The sequence below is a fragment of the Cottoperca gobio genome, chromosome 24, assembly GCF_900634415.1.
Source record: "Cottoperca gobio chromosome 24, fCotGob3.1, whole genome shotgun sequence".
NCBI lineage: Eukaryota > Metazoa > Chordata > Actinopteri > Perciformes > Bovichtidae > Cottoperca > Cottoperca gobio.
This window is the reverse complement of record NC_041378.1, coordinates 10,475,066-10,495,963: the sequence shown is the minus strand read 5'-3', so window position 1 is coordinate 10,495,963 and position 20,898 is coordinate 10,475,066. Positions and strand designations below refer to the sequence as shown.

General features: G+C 39.2%; 3 protein-coding genes and 2 non-coding genes across 6 annotated transcripts; all 5 read right to left on the bottom strand.

Annotated features, from left to right (window-relative positions):
• Nucleotides 1–604: 604 nt before the first annotated feature.
• rps12 (ribosomal protein S12) lies at nucleotides 605–4,323 on the bottom strand. The gene is made up of 6 exons (XM_029426053.1): nucleotides 4,215–4,323; nucleotides 4,045–4,091; nucleotides 2,666–2,785; nucleotides 2,360–2,462; nucleotides 1,986–2,087; nucleotides 605–701 (listed from the first exon to the last, which is right to left on the bottom strand). Exons 2-6 carry the CDS (start codon nucleotides 4,056–4,058, stop codon nucleotides 639–641), a joined length of 402 nt encoding a protein of 133 aa, XP_029281913.1. The 5' UTR covers nucleotides 4,059–4,091; nucleotides 4,215–4,323; the 3' UTR covers nucleotides 605–638.
• On the bottom strand, nucleotides 2,533–2,617 carry LOC115004241 (small nucleolar RNA SNORD100). Its single transcript, XR_003831803.1, has one exon. It is a non-coding gene; the product is annotated as a small nucleolar RNA SNORD100 (small nucleolar RNA).
• LOC115004238 (small nucleolar RNA SNORD101) lies at nucleotides 2,870–2,946 on the bottom strand. Its single transcript, XR_003831800.1, has one exon. It is a non-coding gene; the product is annotated as a small nucleolar RNA SNORD101 (small nucleolar RNA).
• A 1,469-nt stretch (nucleotides 4,324–5,792) lies between the features above and the next one.
• Nucleotides 5,793–7,016, bottom strand: LOC115003756 (SH3 domain-binding glutamic acid-rich-like protein 3). Its single transcript, XM_075074108.1, is given in 3 exon segments — nucleotides 5,793–5,855; nucleotides 6,369–6,536; nucleotides 6,972–7,016. Coding segments are annotated over 3 exon segments (276 nt in total).
• Nucleotides 7,017–7,500: 484 nt separating this feature from the next.
• On the bottom strand, nucleotides 7,501–19,385 carry LOC115004039 (deleted in malignant brain tumors 1 protein-like). Of its 2 annotated transcripts, XM_029426019.1 has the most exons (17): nucleotides 19,294–19,385; nucleotides 18,156–18,231; nucleotides 17,776–17,802; nucleotides 17,307–17,618; nucleotides 16,044–16,337; nucleotides 15,605–15,919; nucleotides 14,742–15,029; nucleotides 14,230–14,544; nucleotides 13,109–13,408; nucleotides 12,097–12,405; nucleotides 11,486–11,800; nucleotides 10,457–10,765; nucleotides 10,047–10,340; nucleotides 8,943–9,278; nucleotides 8,739–8,849; nucleotides 8,391–8,472; nucleotides 7,501–8,262 (listed from the first exon to the last, which is right to left on the bottom strand). In XM_029426019.1, exons 1-17 carry the CDS (start codon nucleotides 19,324–19,326, stop codon nucleotides 8,118–8,120), a joined length of 3,861 nt encoding a protein of 1,286 aa, XP_029281879.1. In that variant the 5' UTR covers nucleotides 19,327–19,385; the 3' UTR covers nucleotides 7,501–8,117. The 2 variants fall into 2 exon arrangements, with proteins under 2 accessions (XP_029281879.1, XP_029281880.1); XM_029426020.1 differs by lacking the exon at nucleotides 18,156–18,231 and having other exon boundaries at nucleotides 19,299–19,341.
• Nucleotides 19,386–20,898: the final 1,513 nt, after the last annotated feature.

Genomic DNA, 20,898 nt, shown 5'->3' with positions numbered 1-20,898 from the left:
AGCATTAAAAAACTGCACCTCGTGCCCCACCGTAGCTGCTCCCGCTAACGTCTCAGTGAAAAGGGAAATTGAGATTTAGTTTGCAGCGTCAGAGTTCATATATACATACATTTTAGTTTATTTAAATTCTATATTGTCATTTTAAAATAAAGATAATTCAAGTGTTATGGAGTGAAAAATTAATTACAAATTTTAGAAGGAGCGCCATGGTGACTAGTGCTATTTTTAGAACATGCACGAGGACTCACGTAGTCCCTGCAGGCGGGCACCTGGTTGGTTACCCCTGATGTACAGGTAGTGCTGCATATTGAAACAGTAAATGTTTCCTGTTGGCTAATTTAAAGCACACATTGTAGAAATCAGATTAACCAGACAGAATGTTCCAGTAGTTATGATGTGAATTCAGACATCCCACAATTTGAGCCCTTACACTTGCTGATGTTTACCACCATTAACTAGTCTACACATTTAGGTTTAGCATACGAGCTGAAAGTTATATCTGAACCGAAACAATGTTATAGTCACTGCTGTTTGAGTGTAGCCGACTTTCTGGTGGTTAGTTAACTATCCAAAAGGGGAAAGTAAAAAACACAAAAGACACGGCTTCATTTCCATTTTTTTTACTTTTTATTGACATTTTATTTCTTGCCTTTGAAGTATTCCTCAATCACATCCTTAGCTTGAGACTCCTTGCCATAGTCCTGTAGACAGAAAAACAGTTTGAGATGAGCCGATCAGAGACTTGAATAAACTCTAAATTACAGCCCAGGCGATATTATTGGTCAATTAAGCCGCATCACATCTGTGTCAGAGTGCATGTCAACCAAAAAGTAACAGTCAAGCCAAAGATGTGTCAAGTCATTATTTTTTTTTCTTTAGCACAATGGCCTTGGGGAGTTATGAGATTTTATATTCAGTGTTACTCAACAAAACACCATCTTTGAGGTAGAGTGCATGCCTTTCCTCATATTATGTAGCATTTCAAATATAGCATTTGTTTACATCCACATTTTAGCTTGCCGGCTTGTTTCCTGCCCTTGCCAGCACATTGCAGCAAAAATCTTGGCCCGTTATTGCTACCTGCTCGGGGAATAGGGACACTTTGGCAAATTAGTCTTTGTTACACAATTGCCAATAAAGCTTATTGAATTAATAGTGTCAGCCCTTTGGCAGGAATGTGTACCGTGTCACTTGCACGGTACATATATATACACTAACAAAAGGGGGACACTGGGCACAAGGTTAAAAAAAAAAAAAAAAAGTGTATATATATATATATATATATATATATATATATATATATATATATATATATATATATATATATATATATGACAGATGTTGGCAAACCAAATCCCATTTTTATGTAGAGTATATGGCCATTAGTTTTTTGTAACACATCCTTTAGGCTCTGCTCTAAATGACACTAGACATGATTAGTTCACGGTATATTCAAATCTGGATATTCCCATTAATTTCCCTTAAATTGATCTACATTTAAAACATGTGCCATTTTCATTTTAGGGACATGCATCAACATAAAATATCACATTTAATACCTGACCCATCAAAATCACATTGAAATATTCACCAAAATTAATTCAGACCTATTAATATCTTATGCAAACTAGAAATTAAAACAGTGCACTATATTTGTTCAAATCAACATGCCTCTAAGAGATTAATTACAGTGATAACCTGTCAAACATGGCACTTGTTGTCATGCGTTACTATTTGTAGCCATTATTAGGGACCCCAGACACCACAGGTAGACGAAGGGGCTCGTACCCTGGCTGTCATCTAGCCAGATCGTTATCAACAACAGCTGCATGGCACAAGGCACAGCACCTGCACTTGACTGGCAGATATAGTAGCAAGTTCTAATGCATCTACTCCACAGAAATCTGTCGAGGGATTTGTCTATTCCATTTGGTTTAAGGCTTAATTTAGTCCAAATATAAAAAAGGCAACACATCATCATTTACCTTGACCACGACGCAGCTGCAGCCCACAACCTTACGGGGTTTACCCTCACGGTCGATCTTGCACAGACCGACCCACTCGCCGAGCTTCTTGTTGTCATCAACCTGAAATAACAGCGTTTTTTAACTCGTGCCATACCTTTTAAAAACAGGGGGACTAATGTGCACTGAGGTGTAGACACAATTGACTACAGTTTTAAAACAATACTTATGCAGCGACATAACAGCAGCAATGTGTGCACTCTTGGCTGCATCTCAGACAGAAGTCCATTTCATGTCTCAAGGATTTACTTCAGTTTTTTGCAATACGGCATTGTCCCTCCTCCTGTCCCCCACACCAGATACTAAATCAGTCAAGTCATGAGTAGGTTTACTACCTTTATCAGGTTGATCTGATGCTCAGCACAGAGGGCCTCTACCAGCTTGACGTATGTGGGCTCATCGCAGTTGCCTGCAAGGGCACAGAGATGGGCTTGACGCCTGAAAAACAACACTGAATTAATTGGCAGCGAGTGCTTATACATCATTTACATATCCAAAAACTGTCTGGCACATCTCAGACAGACAATGGGCAACAATGGCAGGCTTCCACACATGGGTTCAGTAGAGGGAGCCAAGATATCATTAACGATACACCCAAGGACAAAACAAAATATTGATGAAGTAAAATAATTAAAACATACTTGTCCAGGGCCTTGGCAGCCTCACGGATACCACGGGCAAGGCCATCGTGGATAAGTGCGGTCTTGAGCACCTCAGGGAGAGCAGTGTTGACATCCATCGCACCTCCAGCAGAGACACTACTAACAAAGTGAACCAAAAAAAAATGTTTAGCATTTCTTACCAAAATAGGCATGACAAATAAGTGGATTCCAGTAGAGCCTCCAGCATGTCAGAATAGGGATCTCACTCATTGTAGAATGAAGGGGTATCCGACAAAAGAAAGTAAAGTCATCATCCATGCACCAGAGAGCTCACTTGGAAGAACATTAACATTAAGTTGTATGCCTCAGGACAGCTGACCCTTTAAGTGGAATAGCAAAAATAGTATTGATATATACAAAATGGGGGAGGGGGCAGTCTAGTTCTTTGAAGGCAGGAAATGCAAGACTGTTAATTGCCATGTTTTGTTTTTTATTTCGTGGAGAGTGCTCCAAAAGAAGTTTACAGATGACTAAAGCATCAAGTCATGTTAAGATAATTGCTTCCTGAATTTCTTCAACATGTTTCTGTATTGTGATGTTTTTAGTGTCCAGAAACATGCTCCCTGTCAGACGTGCATTCAGCATAGAGAAACAAACACAACTGAAAATAAACTTTTGCATGATGCTGTATTAATGCATTTCATTAAGGTGTGCGTTATCAAAATAGGAGATGTGTCTATTTGCTTGAGTTGTGTATACCACTTGTTTTTCCCATCAGTGATGCATCTGTTGTCCAAGTAGTGAAGCAATTTTATATTTGGCTGAATTTGCAACACTTGCTTGTGGTATTAAAATCGCAGTGTTTTGAGTTACATCAGCTATGGTACTTCAGGTTACTGCTCCAGTGTGCTGAGTTTCATACATTACAGCCACTGACTTTTCCCCAATGAAATGGCAAATTCAATGTGTTTTAGTGCACACTCATCTCAACTTTCCAATAAGATTTAACCACCCCAAAACTTGATAGCTGGGATACAATATTCTTGCTGTTCGGAGTTGTATCTCCATGATTGTTTGCACTTTTTGTACGTTGCTTTGGACAAAAGCGTCAGCTAAATGAACTGTAATGTAATGTAATACACACGCAGCTTGGTAAGTGGCCCTTAAATTGAGACACAGCTAGAGTCCGAATGGGTTAATATGCAACTCCGCTAAGCTAGGAAGTTCGCTCCTGCAAAAACAGACGGCACTTAATGTTAAATCACGGCTGCAGTCATTGTGGGCAACATGTACCAAGAATAATTTAAAAGGTCCCCCCCTGTACCACTTTACAGAAAAAGTCAGCTGTTTTGTTAGTTAAATATCCCGCGGTTCCCAGTGTTGGCTAGCGCTACATAGAAGTATATAGTCATGCTCACCCTTCCTCGGCCATTGTTGATTATCGATGGATGTTGGACTTAAAAATCTGCAATAAAGAAGAGAATTTACAGTAGAGTTATTATCAAACGAAAACAGCTCACTGTGATGATTTATATATCAAGATGCTTGATTAATCCTTCAGATTGAGCCGGTTGTCGAAGAAACGTACCCTGTTCTACTCTCGGGCAGCGGTTAAAGAGGACGTCATAATTCCGCGACAATACTTTAAAAGCACGAGGCCCCATCTGTACACAGGGGCGTCCAATATGTTGCCTGTCGTATTTTCAATGTGCAAGTAAATAAAACGTTACACAAATAATCAGAGGTAGACGTTACAGCCCATTTTAGAATAGTATACATTATATTATTTATTATTTTATAATTAATGCATCAATAATTAATATTATGATTATTAATGTGTTCATTGCTTTAATGTTGCAGTTAAGGAGGATCTTAAAGACTAAATATTCCAAAATAAATATACATTTTTAAAACTCAATTAAATTTTAAGAAATTGTATTTATTTATCAACAGAAAGAATATAGGTTAAATGTGCTAAAATAACTACTTTTCAATATTCCAGAATCATTGCATGAATAGACCTATGCAGTAATAAAAATAAATTTAGTGCTAATGTAGTCTGTGTAGTTTATATAAAGTCCTTATAAAAGTGCTCTTAAAAGTATTTACAGAAAGTAGGTTAAGTATTTTTGTGGCACCCCAGGAAGGTGTACTGAAAACCCCCTAGCAAGCACCACTGGGGAAACAGGTTTATGGATGTTATGTTCTCTGTTGCATGGCTCTGCAATGTTACAGGTGTTATTGTGTTTGACATTTTGTTCTATACATTACATTACATGTCATTTAGCAGACGCTCTTATCCAGAGTGACTTACAGTGAACTAACTACAGGCACAGTCCCCCTGGAGCAACTCAGGGTTTAGTGCCTTGCTCAGGGGCACAATGGTGTTCTATTTGGAAGCCGTACCACTAAACCACTAGACCACCAAGTAAAGTTCCATCAATTACTTTGTGGTTATTTCAGTCAGTATTTGGGGCAACAATGGTTAGACAGCCAGACTATGAGTGGGGTTGTGTGTAGGTGTGGCCCAGAGACACTTTTAATAATATAATCTGTTTCTGTGCTAATACTAGTTAATAAAGATCCCTGTTGAACTGGACAATTTCACTTACTGAGGTCTTCCAAGGAAAAACCCTAGCTGAACACAATATTAATTTTTTCTTAGAAATTATGTTTACATTATTGTGTTTATACAAAGCTACATCATGCAGTAACTGTGATCTCAACTCAAATCTTCAGTGACACCAGTTTGTACAAACCTTTCACACAGAGAAGAAGAAGAAATGATCAAACTCGTGTTAATAAGTGCAACAGGCAGAGTTTGAATGATTTTAAGAATTTTTATTTTAATAATACAAGCTGTTCAGATGTGCAACTCCAAAAAATGCTCACAAACCTTTCCCCGAAAAGAAGACAAGCACTTCCAGTTAGACAAATGTACATTTCTCTGGAGCTTTGAGCATTATTCATTAAATATGAATAAGGTATCTATCATAACCAAATCAAATGACAGGAAACAGAAATATTAATAGCCTTTAATTAAAATGGAAATAGAAGATTTGAATCCTCTTTTTATCATCACACATCTGCATTTAACCCATCCTAGTATTAGAAGCAGTGGGACTTTATAGATGTATTGTTGTCTCACAGCTGGTGTCCATTCCTTTTAGAGCTTGAGAAACTTCTCCAATTGTCCCATTTCAATTGCATTGTCAAATGCTTCGTAGTCCTGAAAGAGGGTTTGGCGGTGAGGGTGGAGAAATAGAGAGAGTAGCAGTTATTATAAATATATATACTTTTCAAACAAATCTTAATACAAATCACACATTAATTAGTATATATTGTAGAGAGATTGTGTGCTGTAATTTGTACTTCTTAATAGTTTTTTGGAACCTGCAAGGATCAACTTTTCTGTCACGACAAAACCTGAACCCTGCAGGAGAAACAAGAAGTGTGTGTGTGTGTGTGTGTGTGTGTGTGTGTGTGTGTGTGTGTGTGTGTGTGTGTGTGTGTGTGTGTGTGTGTGCGCGTGCGTGCGTGCGTGCTGTGTGGTACTGTAAATATGTATTTAATTGCTGAGTCTACGCCCTAGAATAACACCGTTTTTTTCTTTTCTCTTTTCAAATGCAGCCAGCGTGGAAGTGATTCACATTTAATCACAATTCCATTAGTTTGGTGGAATACGTGTCGCATTGTCAAAAGACCTAAGCAATATTTTTGCAGGTTATTGTGTGAGACTTACCCCACAGTATTCCTCCCCATTGCATATTTGAGGGGAGAGTGCTTTTGGGTTGCCTGTCAATTTCCTCATTAAATCAATGGCCTCAGAATCCTAAGCGATGTCTACAACTTCATGCTTGATCAACTTGCTGCTCAGGATCGAGATGATTCTTTGCTGACATTTCTTTATCTGGAGAGGACAGTATTTCATTAGTAAGAACATAAAATTAATGTGTAGCCCCTGGTAGACCACCACACAATGACTTGGTACTTATGCTACTCTTACTCTATTTTATTCTATTAAATTATTGTGTACTCACCACTTTACTCTCTTGTTCTTTTGCTGTAACAAGGTACATTTCCCCGTTGTGGGAATAATAAAGGATTTCTGATTCTGATTTCACTTATAAGGTAATAATAAATAAATTAAAAGTTCAAAATAAAACTTGCTTCACCGTCCACAATAAACAGCTAGCTATTTTCTGGAAACAAAATGTGCTAGGAAGTATGATGTACTGAATTCAACATGCCTTACAATATTTTGTTTGTTAAATGTCAATATTTCAATCTATTAACAATATGACTAGAAGTAAAAGAATGAAGCAAGTAAGACAGCATACTGTACCTGATTGGAACAGGTCACGCTGGTATAAAACACTGTGACCGACATATCTGCTATTTTTCCAATAAGAAATGTTCTATAGGCGGAGAAGTGCAGAGAAAGAATGGTCCAGTATCCTAACTTCAGGTATGTGGAGCTGCTTTATTGCAACAGCAGACAAGGTGAACAGGTTTGGACATGATTTACCTGCATGCATTGACACACCCACTTGCGTCTACGTCACCACATTTCAGAGGGATATGTTGTACCTTTGTCTTTTTTTCATGGAAGACATTTTGACAGGAAAGGCTCAGGTGTAAATGATAAAAATTAATGACGGCTGAATTCAATTTAGCTGCTTCGTTATGATGATGATTATGTTAATATAGCTGATGATGATTATTAAAAGGATTTACACAAATTAAGAATTGATTGCTGTATCTGAAGCTGCATATTGTATCTCGGCTGCTGTTTTGGCAAAGTTTAAACACAGTTGCTCCCTAATCAGCAAGATGTAATCAACCAAAAACTCTGCCGAATGAAAAGGTGCAAGTATAAGAAATACACATTTATTGATCGGCATTCAAATACACAAAATAAAGCAAATTATCATGCAATACAAAGACAATGTAATCAGTATCCCCCTACAGGTCAGTTGATCTGAGCTCTGTGATTGACAGAATCTCCCAGAAAAATCAAAATCACAACAGAATTAAGTATGAAAATAAGTGTTACCTACAAACTTTTGCCCGTTCACACAAGCTGTTTGTGACGAGTATGTCAAAATCATATTTTCAATTTTCCACAGAGTTTCATTTCTACCTTTCCTAAAGCATTTATTTGAGGAAGAGCAAAGTTTGTAGATTTCTAAATAATTTGTTCAATAAAAAAAGGTGTAAAATCACACTTGAAACAGGTCCTATGGTCTACCTTAAAGAGCATCTGAACACCAGCTGAAAATCGTGTTTTTTGAAAACCTTCAGTGTTTTAACTTCTGTCTTTGCAGCCGTGATGTAGAAGTGTACTCCAATATACCATGACATTACTGTTGGGTGTGTTTACAGATGCAATAGACTCAAACCTTTCAACCAGAGAGCCGTAAAAGCCTGTTTTTCATCCTAGTACTACTCATTTTGCATCACATAGGCGATTCCTTAATGCATTTTGTTATTAGGGAAAAACGAGTGGTTCAAGCTCATAACAAACTCTCCCAGCCAGGTCTTCAGGGACCGCCTCCACGGAGTTATCCACATCAGCTTTGTTGTCTTCCTGGCTGCTACTGTGTGCTTGCTCATTCACTTCGCTATCGATGTCTCTGAGGGAGATAAGGAGGAGAACAATTGCAATCACAAGGATGTCTGTCAAGTTGTTTGATCTAAAATAAAGTATGTTTATCTTGGAAAATCTTGGCACCAGTTCAAATCATACGTTTGTTTTTACTACCTTCCATAGAGTCCATTGCTCCTTTCATCGAAATCTTGCTTTATTGCTCCTCCAGACCTGTTACTAAACTGAACTATGGTACCTAAAAAGTAAAAGAACAAATCAAAAATCAAATACAGTGGATATCCAGGTCATTTTTAAACCTACATTTACTGATTTGTTTGGCCACTTGGGGGCAGCGAAACAAGCTATAACACAACATTGATATATTACATAACCCTTTCTAAGGAGTAACATTAGCATTCATTTGGTGTTGAGGTGTTTTCCATGTAGCTTTACACAATCTAGACACAGTAAAATAAAGGAAACATCAGGGCAGTTTTGTAATATAGAAAGTGAGCCACTCACCGGCACCCCGCCTTCTCCTTCTCCAGACCAAGTAACCAACAACCAGCACGAGTAGCAACACCAATAGCACACCCACAACCGCTCCTGAGACAACTGAAGAGGATGAGGTTGCTGTAGGGGTTAAAAGATCATGTAGTTTATTAGCAAAGCAGAAAACTAGCTATAATTAGTGGAATAAACTCTCAAGGGCTCGTTGGGCCTTACCGACTACAGTGATTTGGAGTGACTTGGAGGGATCCGAACAGAAGGACACTGAGGATATGTTAACACCGAAGACGCACCTATACTCTCCTTGGTTTTTATAATCTATTTCAGGGAATTCAAAGGATGCGAGGTAGAAGATAGAGTGGCCAAATGCCGGCATCGCGTCAGATGCATTCGTGTTAGCCTTTGTCAGATAGAAGAAACCTGTAGAATATCTGGAATGAACAGAGCAAGTGACGGAGAAGGTGCTTCCTTTGGTGACCGATATTTTGTCAGGGCTGTAGATCACCATTGCATGAGGAGATGTCAGGGTGATGCTGGGTTTCTCCAGTTTCACTGCAGAATAGAAGACCGATTTTTACAAACTCATATGGATCATAAAACTTGTTTGGAATCTTGCAGTCAAACTTCCAGCAATTGACCCTTCGCTAAGCCCCGCCTCCCGCTGCTACTCCGTCAAGCTGTCAAAGCTGGCATTGAGCACACACTGTTACATACTGCACACTTAATCTTTGGAAAAACGAAAAAGCAATTTCAGAGAGAAGCAGACGGAAGGATCTAAAATATGCATTTGAAGGATATATCCAGGATGTCAAACTGACTCAGCAGCGAAAACAGGTAAAAGAAGATAAAGCTTACATATGACAGTGTAAAATTGGACCATGATGTCTTTGAATTATATTACGAAGGAACACTGCTCGTGTAAAGCAGGGTAGCTCATTATTCACTGTTACAATCATACAAAGCAAAAGCAGCATGTGAAGGCTATACATTCAATATATCTTCAGTAGCTAGCATGGCATAGAAGTGCAAACGTTAGATTATGATGTGCTGTACTCTGATAATGTTAATGTTAGCTCAGCAGGTTTTTTACGTAAAAGCGTAGGCTAACGTTTAAGAAACGTATATATACATACAACCCCTCAGGGTAATGAGCCACAGGCACAACAGTTCACCATGACTAGCAAGAAATCCACAAAAGCAGCCTGAAAATATGAAACTAGCCGATGCTATGCTATGATTTGCCAGTCTGTGTTCGAGGGGCGGGACTTAGTGAAGGGTCAATTATGTTGAACTGGACAAACAAAGCACACAAATATTGACCTGTGACAGAGAGATCAGCAGTATTTCCTTGAGGAAAATAGATGACTTCATTCGGCAATTTCTTTTGATATTCACAGAAGTATGTCCCCTTCTGGCTGAAATCCACAGTAGGGAAAGTAAAGGTTGCAGCTTCACTCTCAGAGAATTTTTCCATTTTAAATGAGTCTTGGGTCCTTTTCAGCACGAATGTACCACCCAGGTTTTCTGTTAATACAGTGCAGGTGATCTCAACTCTGTCACCCCAGTGTACTTCTGGAGCTGGACTCAAAGTGATTTGGGGCTTCTGTAGAGCGCCTGAAACACAAAATAAATTGTAATAAGTTTGTCATAACAGCCAACGCAGCTTCATCTAATACCAGTTGGCAGGTATTGACTTTATTCATAAATTCAAAATGAGCCAGGTGTCTTACCTAAACAGATAACACTAGCATCTTCACCATGCCCGCAGTTATTTATTCCAAAACCGGAATGCGTACAATGTGTGATAGCCTTCTCTCCGCCTTCACAGGACACATTATCCAGCCATATTGGACCTGTGCCTCTTCCAAAGTGGGAACTCATAGGAGCAGAAACTGCATGGCCGCAGCCAAGCTGTCTACATACCACATCGGCATTGCTCATTTCCCATTCATCATCGCACACAGTTCCCCACTGGCCTTTATAGAAGATCTCCACTCTACCTGAGCATTGACCTGAACCGCCGATCAACCGAATCTGTGCTGCATATGAAAACAGAAATTAAGTTCAAAAGCAAGGGACAGTCCTTAATAAATGTACAATGTATATGTGTAATGTACATTATTACATATGTGTGTATTATGCATTTTCTTTTTAAAAACACAAAGTGAATACATTTTATATTAATATTTTGAAAGTATTACTTGTCCCACCATTATTTTAGAAGTTAATTTCAACAGCAAAGGTAAAAATGGTTGACTTACATAATGATGTTGGATATGACTTGCATGTAATATATTTGACTTTTGTCATGTAAGTGAAACATTAAAGCAATAGTTTGACATTTTGGGAAATACTCCAATTTACTTTCTTGCCGCTTAGCTTAGCTTTAGCATTAAAACAGGGAACCAGCAATCCTGGCTCTGTCTGAAAGTAACAAAACCCACCAACCAGCACATCTAAAGCTCAATAATTAACCATATATCTGATGTATAATCAATTTAGGGTAGTTGTTTTTACTATGGTAATCAGCTGCTGGCTCCAGATTTACTTTTCAGAAGTGAGAGTGGTATCAATCTTCTCATCCAACGCTCGACAACAGAACAGATTTGTGTTTTTCCTAAATGTCTAACTATTTCTTTAAGGAATTTAACAATGTTTTTACTTGGTATGTGTAAGCAGAATACATGTGAAACAAACGCTGATGATATTATATTATTTGTCCAACTACAATTTTCAACACGTAATTTAAAAGGCTTTACCTGCACAGAGAGCGCCAGCATCATGTTCGTGCCCACAGCTTGATCCTCTGAAACCTTTGAGCGTGCATTGCTGAAGAGATGTCACATTGTCAAAACAAGAATTGCTAGCCTCTACTACTGATCCACTGCCTTGGCCAAAATGGGCACTGCCAGGAGCGTTCAATGCATGTCCGCATTCTAGCTGCTCACACACCACCTGAGCTTTACTCAGGGTCCAGTCTGTGTCACACACCGTATTCCACATCTCGCCATGACGGACCTCTACCCTTCCAGAGCACTCATCCTTACCATTAGCCAACCGGACCGACAAACTTCCTGTGAAACAAAAATAATTATACAGTATGAGACATACTAAATTCAATGTAATGTAGTCAAAGAAATGGCAGACAATTAATAATCAAAGAAAAACACTAGAGAAGTATTCCTTCCTTAAAATGCACACAATTCAGATTTGGAACACAATACATTTAAAAGTATGGAAATGGGCATATTGAAAGTGCCAATTCAGTATGTAGAAACATGTTTTGTAAAACAAAAATAAAAATAATACAAAGTAATGGTAGCGATACAACTGAACAAATCAAAATAGAATATATATATGTTTTTCTTACCTGTGCAGACAACACCAGCAATTGAAGTGATATTGCACGTTTTGCCTCTAAATGGAATTCGTATGCACTGATTCAGAGTTGACTCCATTCCATTGCATTCAATTTGATCGATCAAGGTATGTCTTGTGCCATGGCCATACACAGCCATGTTGGTAAACTTGAAACTGGCCCCGCAGTCCAGCTGCCTGCACACCACATTGGCATCATTTATATCATAGTCGTCGCCACACACAGTCCCCCACTGGCCTTTTTCGAAGAACTCTATTCTTCCATCACAACGATTGGACCCATTGGACAACTTCAAATTGCCTGGAAATGACAGTTGTTTTAGGAATGTACAGTCCAACTTTGGTGTTTGTCTTTTTTTGGGTACTTTTTTTGGTCGAAATTGTAATTACCTTTGAAGCGATTTAAGTTTTATTCAATTTTGATTAAATTTTCAATATTGTTTGTAATATCACTTCAATTCTAACTGAAATACTTGTAGTCAACCAGCTAAGGGCCAACATTGTTAGTCATTGCTTGCTTTTGAGCACTTTGTATGTTCTTCTATGACTTATTCTTTACTCCATGTCATGATTTAAATAACGAGGTAGGTAACATATGGGTTAATGAAGTTGTCGGACTAATTTCTTTGACATTTGACAGTCTGGTCTGGTCATATTGCCACAATATCTTAAAAGGCTAGCCAGGCCCCACTCATTTCAGAACCTGAGTCAGTAGGTGTTGAAATAACATGAATTAAAAGTAAGTTGGTGCTAACGTTAGCAAGCTAGGTTAACTAGCCTAACTTGCTAGCTTCGTCTTGCCAATTGAAGAACAAACAAAACAGCGCCATGTGGGCTTGTTGAAAAAGGAAGGGGAAAAAACGTCTTGTATCAACGTTCGTAGGCTACATGGCAGACATGAACCTTATTTTAGATGCTATTTCCCTAAATGTCCAAAAAAAGGTTTAGGGTAATCTGGAAAAATACAGTATCACTTCAAATTTCAATTCAACTTCAAGTCTTACCTGAACATTCAACAGATGCCTCTTCAATGCGATCATGGCTGTTCCTTACATAAGCTGTCAGTGTGCACTGGTTGAGAGAGCTCTCTGTACCGCTACAAGTGATATGATACCCTCCCGAATGTTCGACTCCACCGTGTGATCCTGAGAACTTGACAGGATCTCCACAAAACATCTCTCTGCACACCACTGTAGCTTCATTTTTTCCCCAGTTAATATTATATGCTGGTGACCATTTGCCATTATGGTGTAACTCCACTCTGCCTGAGCACTGGTCAGTCCCATTGATCAGTCTAATGTCAGCTGGAAAGCAAAGGGGAGAGAATCAGCCATTGGTGTTTGAAAGAAATATCTGGTTAATTCAAATTGTATGTGACTAGTGACTGTTCAGTCGATTGGCCCCCGGTATTGCTGCTTGCAGCGTTCTCGAGAACCACTCATCCAAACAACTTCACACTCAACTCTGCACCACCTTGGATCCTCAGCAATAAACCCGTCAAGTGTGAAGTCGATCGGATGAGCGGTTGTTGGGAAACTTGAAGGACATACATAGAGACAAACAAACAGACAGACAGACAGACAGACAGACAGACAGACAGACAGACAGACAGACAGACAGACAGACAGACAGACAGACTCCCATGTTAGTTAGATATTATGATTGAAATACTGTAATACTGTAAATAACTGTGAGATAACAGTTTAGTAATAGAGAATAATCAGCAAAACATTCATTTGAAGCAATATGCCTCCATTGAAATAGTTAAATTTTTCTTACGCTGGGAGGCCTGTCATTCAACATGTCACAGGAGTCACAGGACTCCATTTACTGATTGGTTGCGGTTATTCTCTGGCTCTAAATTTACCTCTAAAAGTTAAACTATCCCCAACTTTTAGTTTGGTCAAACTCCGCCGCAGAATCAAAACGTCAGCAGCTCACAGAGCTTGGATAATTCGCTGCAGCTTTCAATAGATATTGCATGGAAGCTACCCACAAGCTGCACTTCCCAAAAAGCTCTGATGTGTTTTTTGCGTTAGGGGTGACAGATAAATGCAAGCATAAAAACACTGTGTGAAATTAGATAAATAACATACTGACAGCACTGTAATAACTAAGATGATACCTGAGCACACCACACCAGCATCTTCAGTATGGCCACAGTTATTTTCTCCGAGTCCGGGATGTGGGCAGTTCAAAAGGGACGTTTCATTACCGACACAGGCAACATCATCTAGCCAAATGTTTCCATGGCCTTGACCAAAGAAGGAACCGGATTTGGCCGTCTGAGCTGTTCCACAGTCCATGGCTCTGCACACCACCTGAGCATCTTTGATGTCCCACCCATCATCACACACTGCTCCCCACTGGCCTTCATGAAAAATCTCCACTCTACCAGAGCATCGGTTAGTGCCATTGACAAGCCTTAGCGATGGATTATCTGCGGACAGATCTAGTCACGTTAAAAGTACCCACAAGCTAAACTCAAATGATGAAATATTAGGCTTTATCTGAACTGTGAAATGTACTCAGTTTAGTAGTTATTAAGCTAGTTACTTTGTTACCAGCATCAAAATATTCAAAAGTAAACAATAGTAAGAAGGATTCATGCACAGTATATCTCTCCCTTTATCTTACCTGAACATGAAAGAGAAACACCTTCACATCTCCCTATGTATTCTTGAAGTGCGCATTGGGAGATTGAACTCACATTGCCAGAGCATCTACTTGTATACCCTCTTCGTTCACTGTCACCAAAATTGAAGCTTTGTTGGTTTTTTTTTGGAGCTCCGCAACCGATTTCCTTACACACTACTGCAGCATCTTCACTGCCCCAGTTTTTACACATTTTTCCCCATTGGCCATCATGGAAGACCTCCACTCTGCCAGAGCAGGAGTTAGTCCCATTAAGCAACCTGACTGCATCTGGAAAGCAGATAAGAAGAGGTGTTGTATTTTGAATGTTCAAGAAAAATGTTAATATTTCAGCAATGACAGATAGTATGTTCAGGTATGTTGATTATTTGTGGTAGGGAGAACATATTGTACTGCTTCTGAATCTGTGATATCGCACCAACTACAAAAGGGAAGAACAGCAAAGGATGATTGTGACAAGCTGCAGGAGGATTTTCTAATTCATAGTTTTCTCATAGCAATGTTTGTTACTTAAAAAAAACTTCTTTACTAAATATCATCAGGGGTTTAACTTGCGATACCTTAGCAGACAGGCATGCTAAATCCAATTAATACTTTCCAGAAATGGTTATGCATGCATCATCATTGCACACAATTGCATAATAGGAATGCCTATTGGATTTTACAACTACTGTTTTTTTCAGTATTCATTAGACATTTTTTGTGGTTAAGTACATAGTCATCATTTTCCACGTTTGATGTTATATTGCTCTGGCATTCAAAATTGGGGTGTTATCAGGATTTTGACCAACCTGATTTTATTCAAGTACTGTATTTTAAATAACAAACAGTATAATATGTGTTACCTGAGCATATAAGACCAGCATCTTCATTGTGGTCACAGTCGTGGTCTCCAAAATTTTTGTGCGGGCAGTCAGCAAGAGACTTCTCATGACCAGTACAATCAACATCGTCCAACCAAACCTGATCGTGACCTCTGCCGAAAAAAGATTTGAATTTGACCGCGAGAGCAGCGCCACAGTTCATCTCTCGACATGCAACAACTGCCTCCTGCATTCCCCATCTGTCATCACAAATCGTTCCCCACTGTCCATTGTGGTAGACTTCCACTCGGCCAGAGCACTGACTAGTACCGTTCATCAGCCGAATTGGTTTACTGTCTGTCAGGGGAAAATAAATTTTTTTTAGGGCATGTTTATTCAGAGGACATCCAAAACAACACATCTAACCATGTAACGTTCAACACAAAATTACTGACGTAGCTTAAATAGATGGATGACTTACTTTCACAGAAGATAGTAGCATCAACACAGTTTTCACTGCTTTTCAGAAAGTTGCACTGTGAGATGGAGCTCTCATTTCCCAAACAGTTGGGTTTGATGCTGTCCAGGCCAGTTGCCTCTCCAAAATTGGGCACTTTAGCCTGAGTGGAGGGAGTGCCACAGTTAATCTCTCGGCACACCACGTTAGCGTCTTCATTGTCCCAGTCACTGCTGCACACTCGTTTCCAGTTGCCTTCCTGGTAGACTTCCACTCTGCCGTTACACCGATTGCTTCCGTTGACCACCCTCACACTTTCTGCAAAGGATGTAGGTAGAAACTTTAAAAAAATTGAGAATGTAAGTACTTTGTAAATCACGAATGTGTATGAACTGTGCGTCGCAAAAAAGCCAAAAAAGCTTGTCTTAACTTAGCTTAGTTTAGCTAAACTAAGCCTAATTTAACTTAGCTTAGTTTAGCTAAACTAAGCCTAATTTAACTTAGCTTAGTTTATCTTATTTTGACTTATTTTAGCATATCTTTTCTTAGTTTAGCTTAGCATAAAGACTGGAAACAGCTAGTCCAGCTCTGGCTGATATATTTTCAGTTATCAGTTATATATTTAGTTATCATTATATATTTCCTATATTTTTAATCTGTACAAAAACAAAAGTGCTCAGATAAGCTAACTGGCCAGTGTAAAAAGCTGAATTAACGCTGGGATTTCAAGTGAATGTCACATTAATAGGCTTGTAAGAGCAAAACTTCCACATTTTGGGAAATACACTTACTGTGGGAGAGTTAGATAAGAAGATTGATATCATTCCTATATTTACTCGGTAAACAAAAGGCTAAAGTAAGCAGCCAATTAGCTTAGTTTAGCAGAAACACTAGAAACAGAGATATAACCTGGCTCTGTCTCAAAGTGACATAGTCCACCTTCCGACACCTTTAAAGTTCAATAATTAAGCCATTATATATTGTTTGTTTGCATAAAAAAAGACAATTTGCCTTTTTATGTTTCCCCTGTTATCAGTCTTTAGGCTAAGCTAAGTAGTGTAGCCTTATATGTAATGGACATAAATGAGTGGTAGCAATCTATTCAACTCTTCGTGAGAAAATAAACAAGCATATTTATCAAAAATGTCCAACTATAGCTTTGATATAAGTAATTGTGCTGTTTGATTACGGGTCTAATTTAGTGTTATCCTACTGGAAATTTAAAAACAACTCGTCAGGTCAAGTAAAGCAAATATAACTGAGATAATTGAATAAACTCAGTCTTACCTGAACAAATAACCCCAGCATCTTCAGAGTGGCCACAGTTATTTTCCCCCATTGGTCTGTGTGGGCACTTGAGGATAGAAGACTCAGTGCCAATACACTCTACATCATCCAACCAGATCGTGTTGTGTCCCTCTCCAAAAAAGGCGCTTTTTTTGGCCTCAAGAGCTATCCCACAGTTTAACTCTCGACACACCACGTCAGCGTTGGCCACGCTCCAGACGTCATCACACACCGTTCCCCAACTGTCTCTGTGGTAGACCTCCAGTCTACCAGAGCAACGGGAAGGCCCGACCAGCTGAATTTTATGGCATTCTACCAATGAAAAATAGAAGCACAATAGCTGTAGGTTTTGTCACCATGAACTCCCTGACAAAACGTCTTTTTTTTATTAGATCGGGGTGTAGATGTCAAAATATCTAATTAATATGCATGTATTTCCAGGCATGAAGCATAAATAGAACTTACTGACCTGCAAGCAGTGGTAGACTCAGTAGACCTACAGTAGACACATATTCAGTGCAGAGATTTGTCATAAGCATTTAAATCAAATTTAAAAAAGATGCAGTAAAGGTGCTGTAATTCATCAAATGTATTACGTATCAGGATAAGCCCCTTGAGATGTAGGAAGTTACAGGAAGACATACCATGAGGTAAACAATTTGACAAATTGTTTAAAGAAAGAGCATTTGAAAAAACTTCAATAACAAAAGAATATTCTTTGGATACAAACAGACTTTTATTTCTGTTTACTGTATCATTCGGTTTTGATAGCATAAAACCAAATGGTTAGACTACTCGTATGATTTGGTTTAAGAAGTCAAGAAAAGAAAGTGAAAAGGAAGAACTCACCTATTGACAAATAAAAACCAAAATGGAGTTTTTCAGATGAAATCAAGATCATTGTGTCTTCAAAGTAGATCAAACGCTGTCAAGGTACAGTAAAAATTAGGTATTGTTAAAAAAAAATAGTGTTACTTTACTGTATTATCTGTCTTTGGTAGAAAAAGTTTTTGGAAGCCATCCAGTTTTTTTTTTTTACAAAAAAGAAATGACGTAACCCTCTTACCTTTTAAATCCAGCAGCTATTTAAATGAATTCACGATTCACAATAAAAAAAGCTGATCACATCTGAAAGATCCAGAGGATATAAGCCTCATGTACAGATCCAGTAATTGTTGTGAATAAAAGCGGTTGCATGGACTTGGACTACAAACTGGATGCATGTTGACATTTTGATCAATCATTAAAGACAGGGTATGAGAGGAGATTTCATTTTGTTTTAGACAATATCGACATTACTACTTGAAAAATGTATTTATTCAACAGGAAAATACACCTCCATTTAAAAATAATGCTAGTATGCATTATAGTGATGATCAGCTGCAGAAAAATAACAGGGAAATGTTGATCAAAAAAAGAGAGTTGTTAATGTCAAGAGGTGACCACCGACTCCCAATATCAGACCTGTCCCCTCCCTCCTCATCACCTTATCATTGCCGGCAGTCCTTTTATGTTGAATTTGTACAAATCACAGACCCCCCCCCCCTACTTTCAATGGTAATGAAGTAATATAAACTAGCCTAAATAAACAGGCCACTTAGCATTTTAGTTCAAAAGGGTATACTGCGGGAGCTTAAACATTATTTTAAAATATATTTTGTACCTCCAATTTTTAAATATGAAGGCAATTCCAGATTCAATTCTACTATAAATATGAACTTTGCTCTCCACTAGCATTCTTATTTCAACGTTCATCCTGGCATGCATTTAAAAAAATGAAAAGATAATATTATTCTTATCATGCATCAAAACTTAAAATGATCAGTCCTGATTAATATTTGGAGATTTCTTTACTCACAGTGCGATCCAAGACCTGGATGTACTAAACAATCTTTATTGTCAACCCATGCCCATTATGGATAATAAACCTCCTCTGTTCTTTACCCCAAATCACTGAAATATCATATTTTACAATTAGTTTTCTCACCTTACAAATTGGGTTGATGCTGTTTTTGCTCATCAGAATAACAGAATGAATCCTTAATCTGCTGAGATTTGTCTTTTCAAAAACGCTTGACTTGACAGAACCAGTTCTTGTCACGCATTATATTGTCAACATGACTCATTTGTACAGAGCATTGCGAACACTTCCCCTTCAGAAAGTCTCAGCATCAGTAATTTTTTCTACTTATTCAGTTCCTTTTACAGACCTTTAAAATGTGTGCAGTACAGTGTCTTCCATCTAAATGTATCGTGGCAGAAACCAGAATTAGTGTATAGAATCAGTGTAAATCACCACGGCACATTTGAAGCCACAATTTATGCTACAAGATCAAAGAATGTGTTCATATTTTAATATAATTAATTGCCATCATTTCACACATTAACAACTACTGTTTGTTTTTGTTTTTTTAGCTTACTGTTATACTGTGACATTATTTATTGGTGAATTTGTACTTTAGGCTATTTTGTGGATACCATATTATCTTATGTATGTATTTTGCAAGACATGTCATTTTATTCTATTGACTAACTCTGGCTCAAACTATCCATCCATCCATCCATCCATCCATCCATCGTCCACCGCTTATCCGGGATCGGGTCGCGGGGGCAGCAGCTCCAGTAAGGAACCCCAATCTTCCCTTCTCCGGGCCACATCCTCCAGCTCTGACCGGGGGATCCCGAGGCGTTCCCAGGCCAGTGAGGAGATATAATCTCTCCACCGAGTCCTGGGTCTTCCCCGGGGTCTCCTCCCAGCTGGACGTGCCTGGAACACCTCCCTAGGGAGGCGCCCAGGTGGCATCCTTACTAGATGCCCGAACCACCTCAACTGGCTCCTTTCAACGTAAAGGAGCAGCGGCTCTACTCCGAGTCTCTCACGGATGGCTGAGCTTCTCACCCTATCTCTAAGGGAGACGCCAGCCACCCGTCTGAGAAAACCCATTTCGGCCGCTTGTACCCGTGATCTCGTTCTTTCGGTCATGACCCAGCCTTCATGACCATAGGTGAGGGTAGGAACGAAGATCGACCGGTATATTGAGAGCTTTGCCTTCTGACTCAGCTCTCTTTTCGTCACAACGGTGCGGTAAAGTGACTGTAATACCGCCCCCGCTGCTCCGATTCTCCGGCCAATCTCTCGCTCCATTGTCCCTTCACTCGCGAAAAAGATCCCGAGGTACTTGAACTCCTTCACTTGGGGTAATGGCTCATTCCCTACCCGGAGTAGGCAATCCACCGGTTTCCTGCTGAGAGCCATGGCCTCAGATTTGGAGGTGCTGATCCTCATCCCAACCGCTGCACACTCGGCTGCGAACCGATCCAGTGACTGTTGAAGGTCACAGACTGATGATGCCATAAGGACCACATCATCTGCAAAGGTCACCGAACTGCAACCCCTCTCCTCCACGACTACGCCTCGATATCCTATCCATGAAAATCACGAACAGGATTGGTGATAAAGCGCAGCCCTGGCGGAGGCCAACATTCACGGGAAAAGAGTACTGGAAAGGAGGGTTCGGCCGGTAGTCGAACCTCAGATTGAAGAGGAACAATGCGGATTCTGTCCTGGTCGTGGAACAACAGACCAACTCTT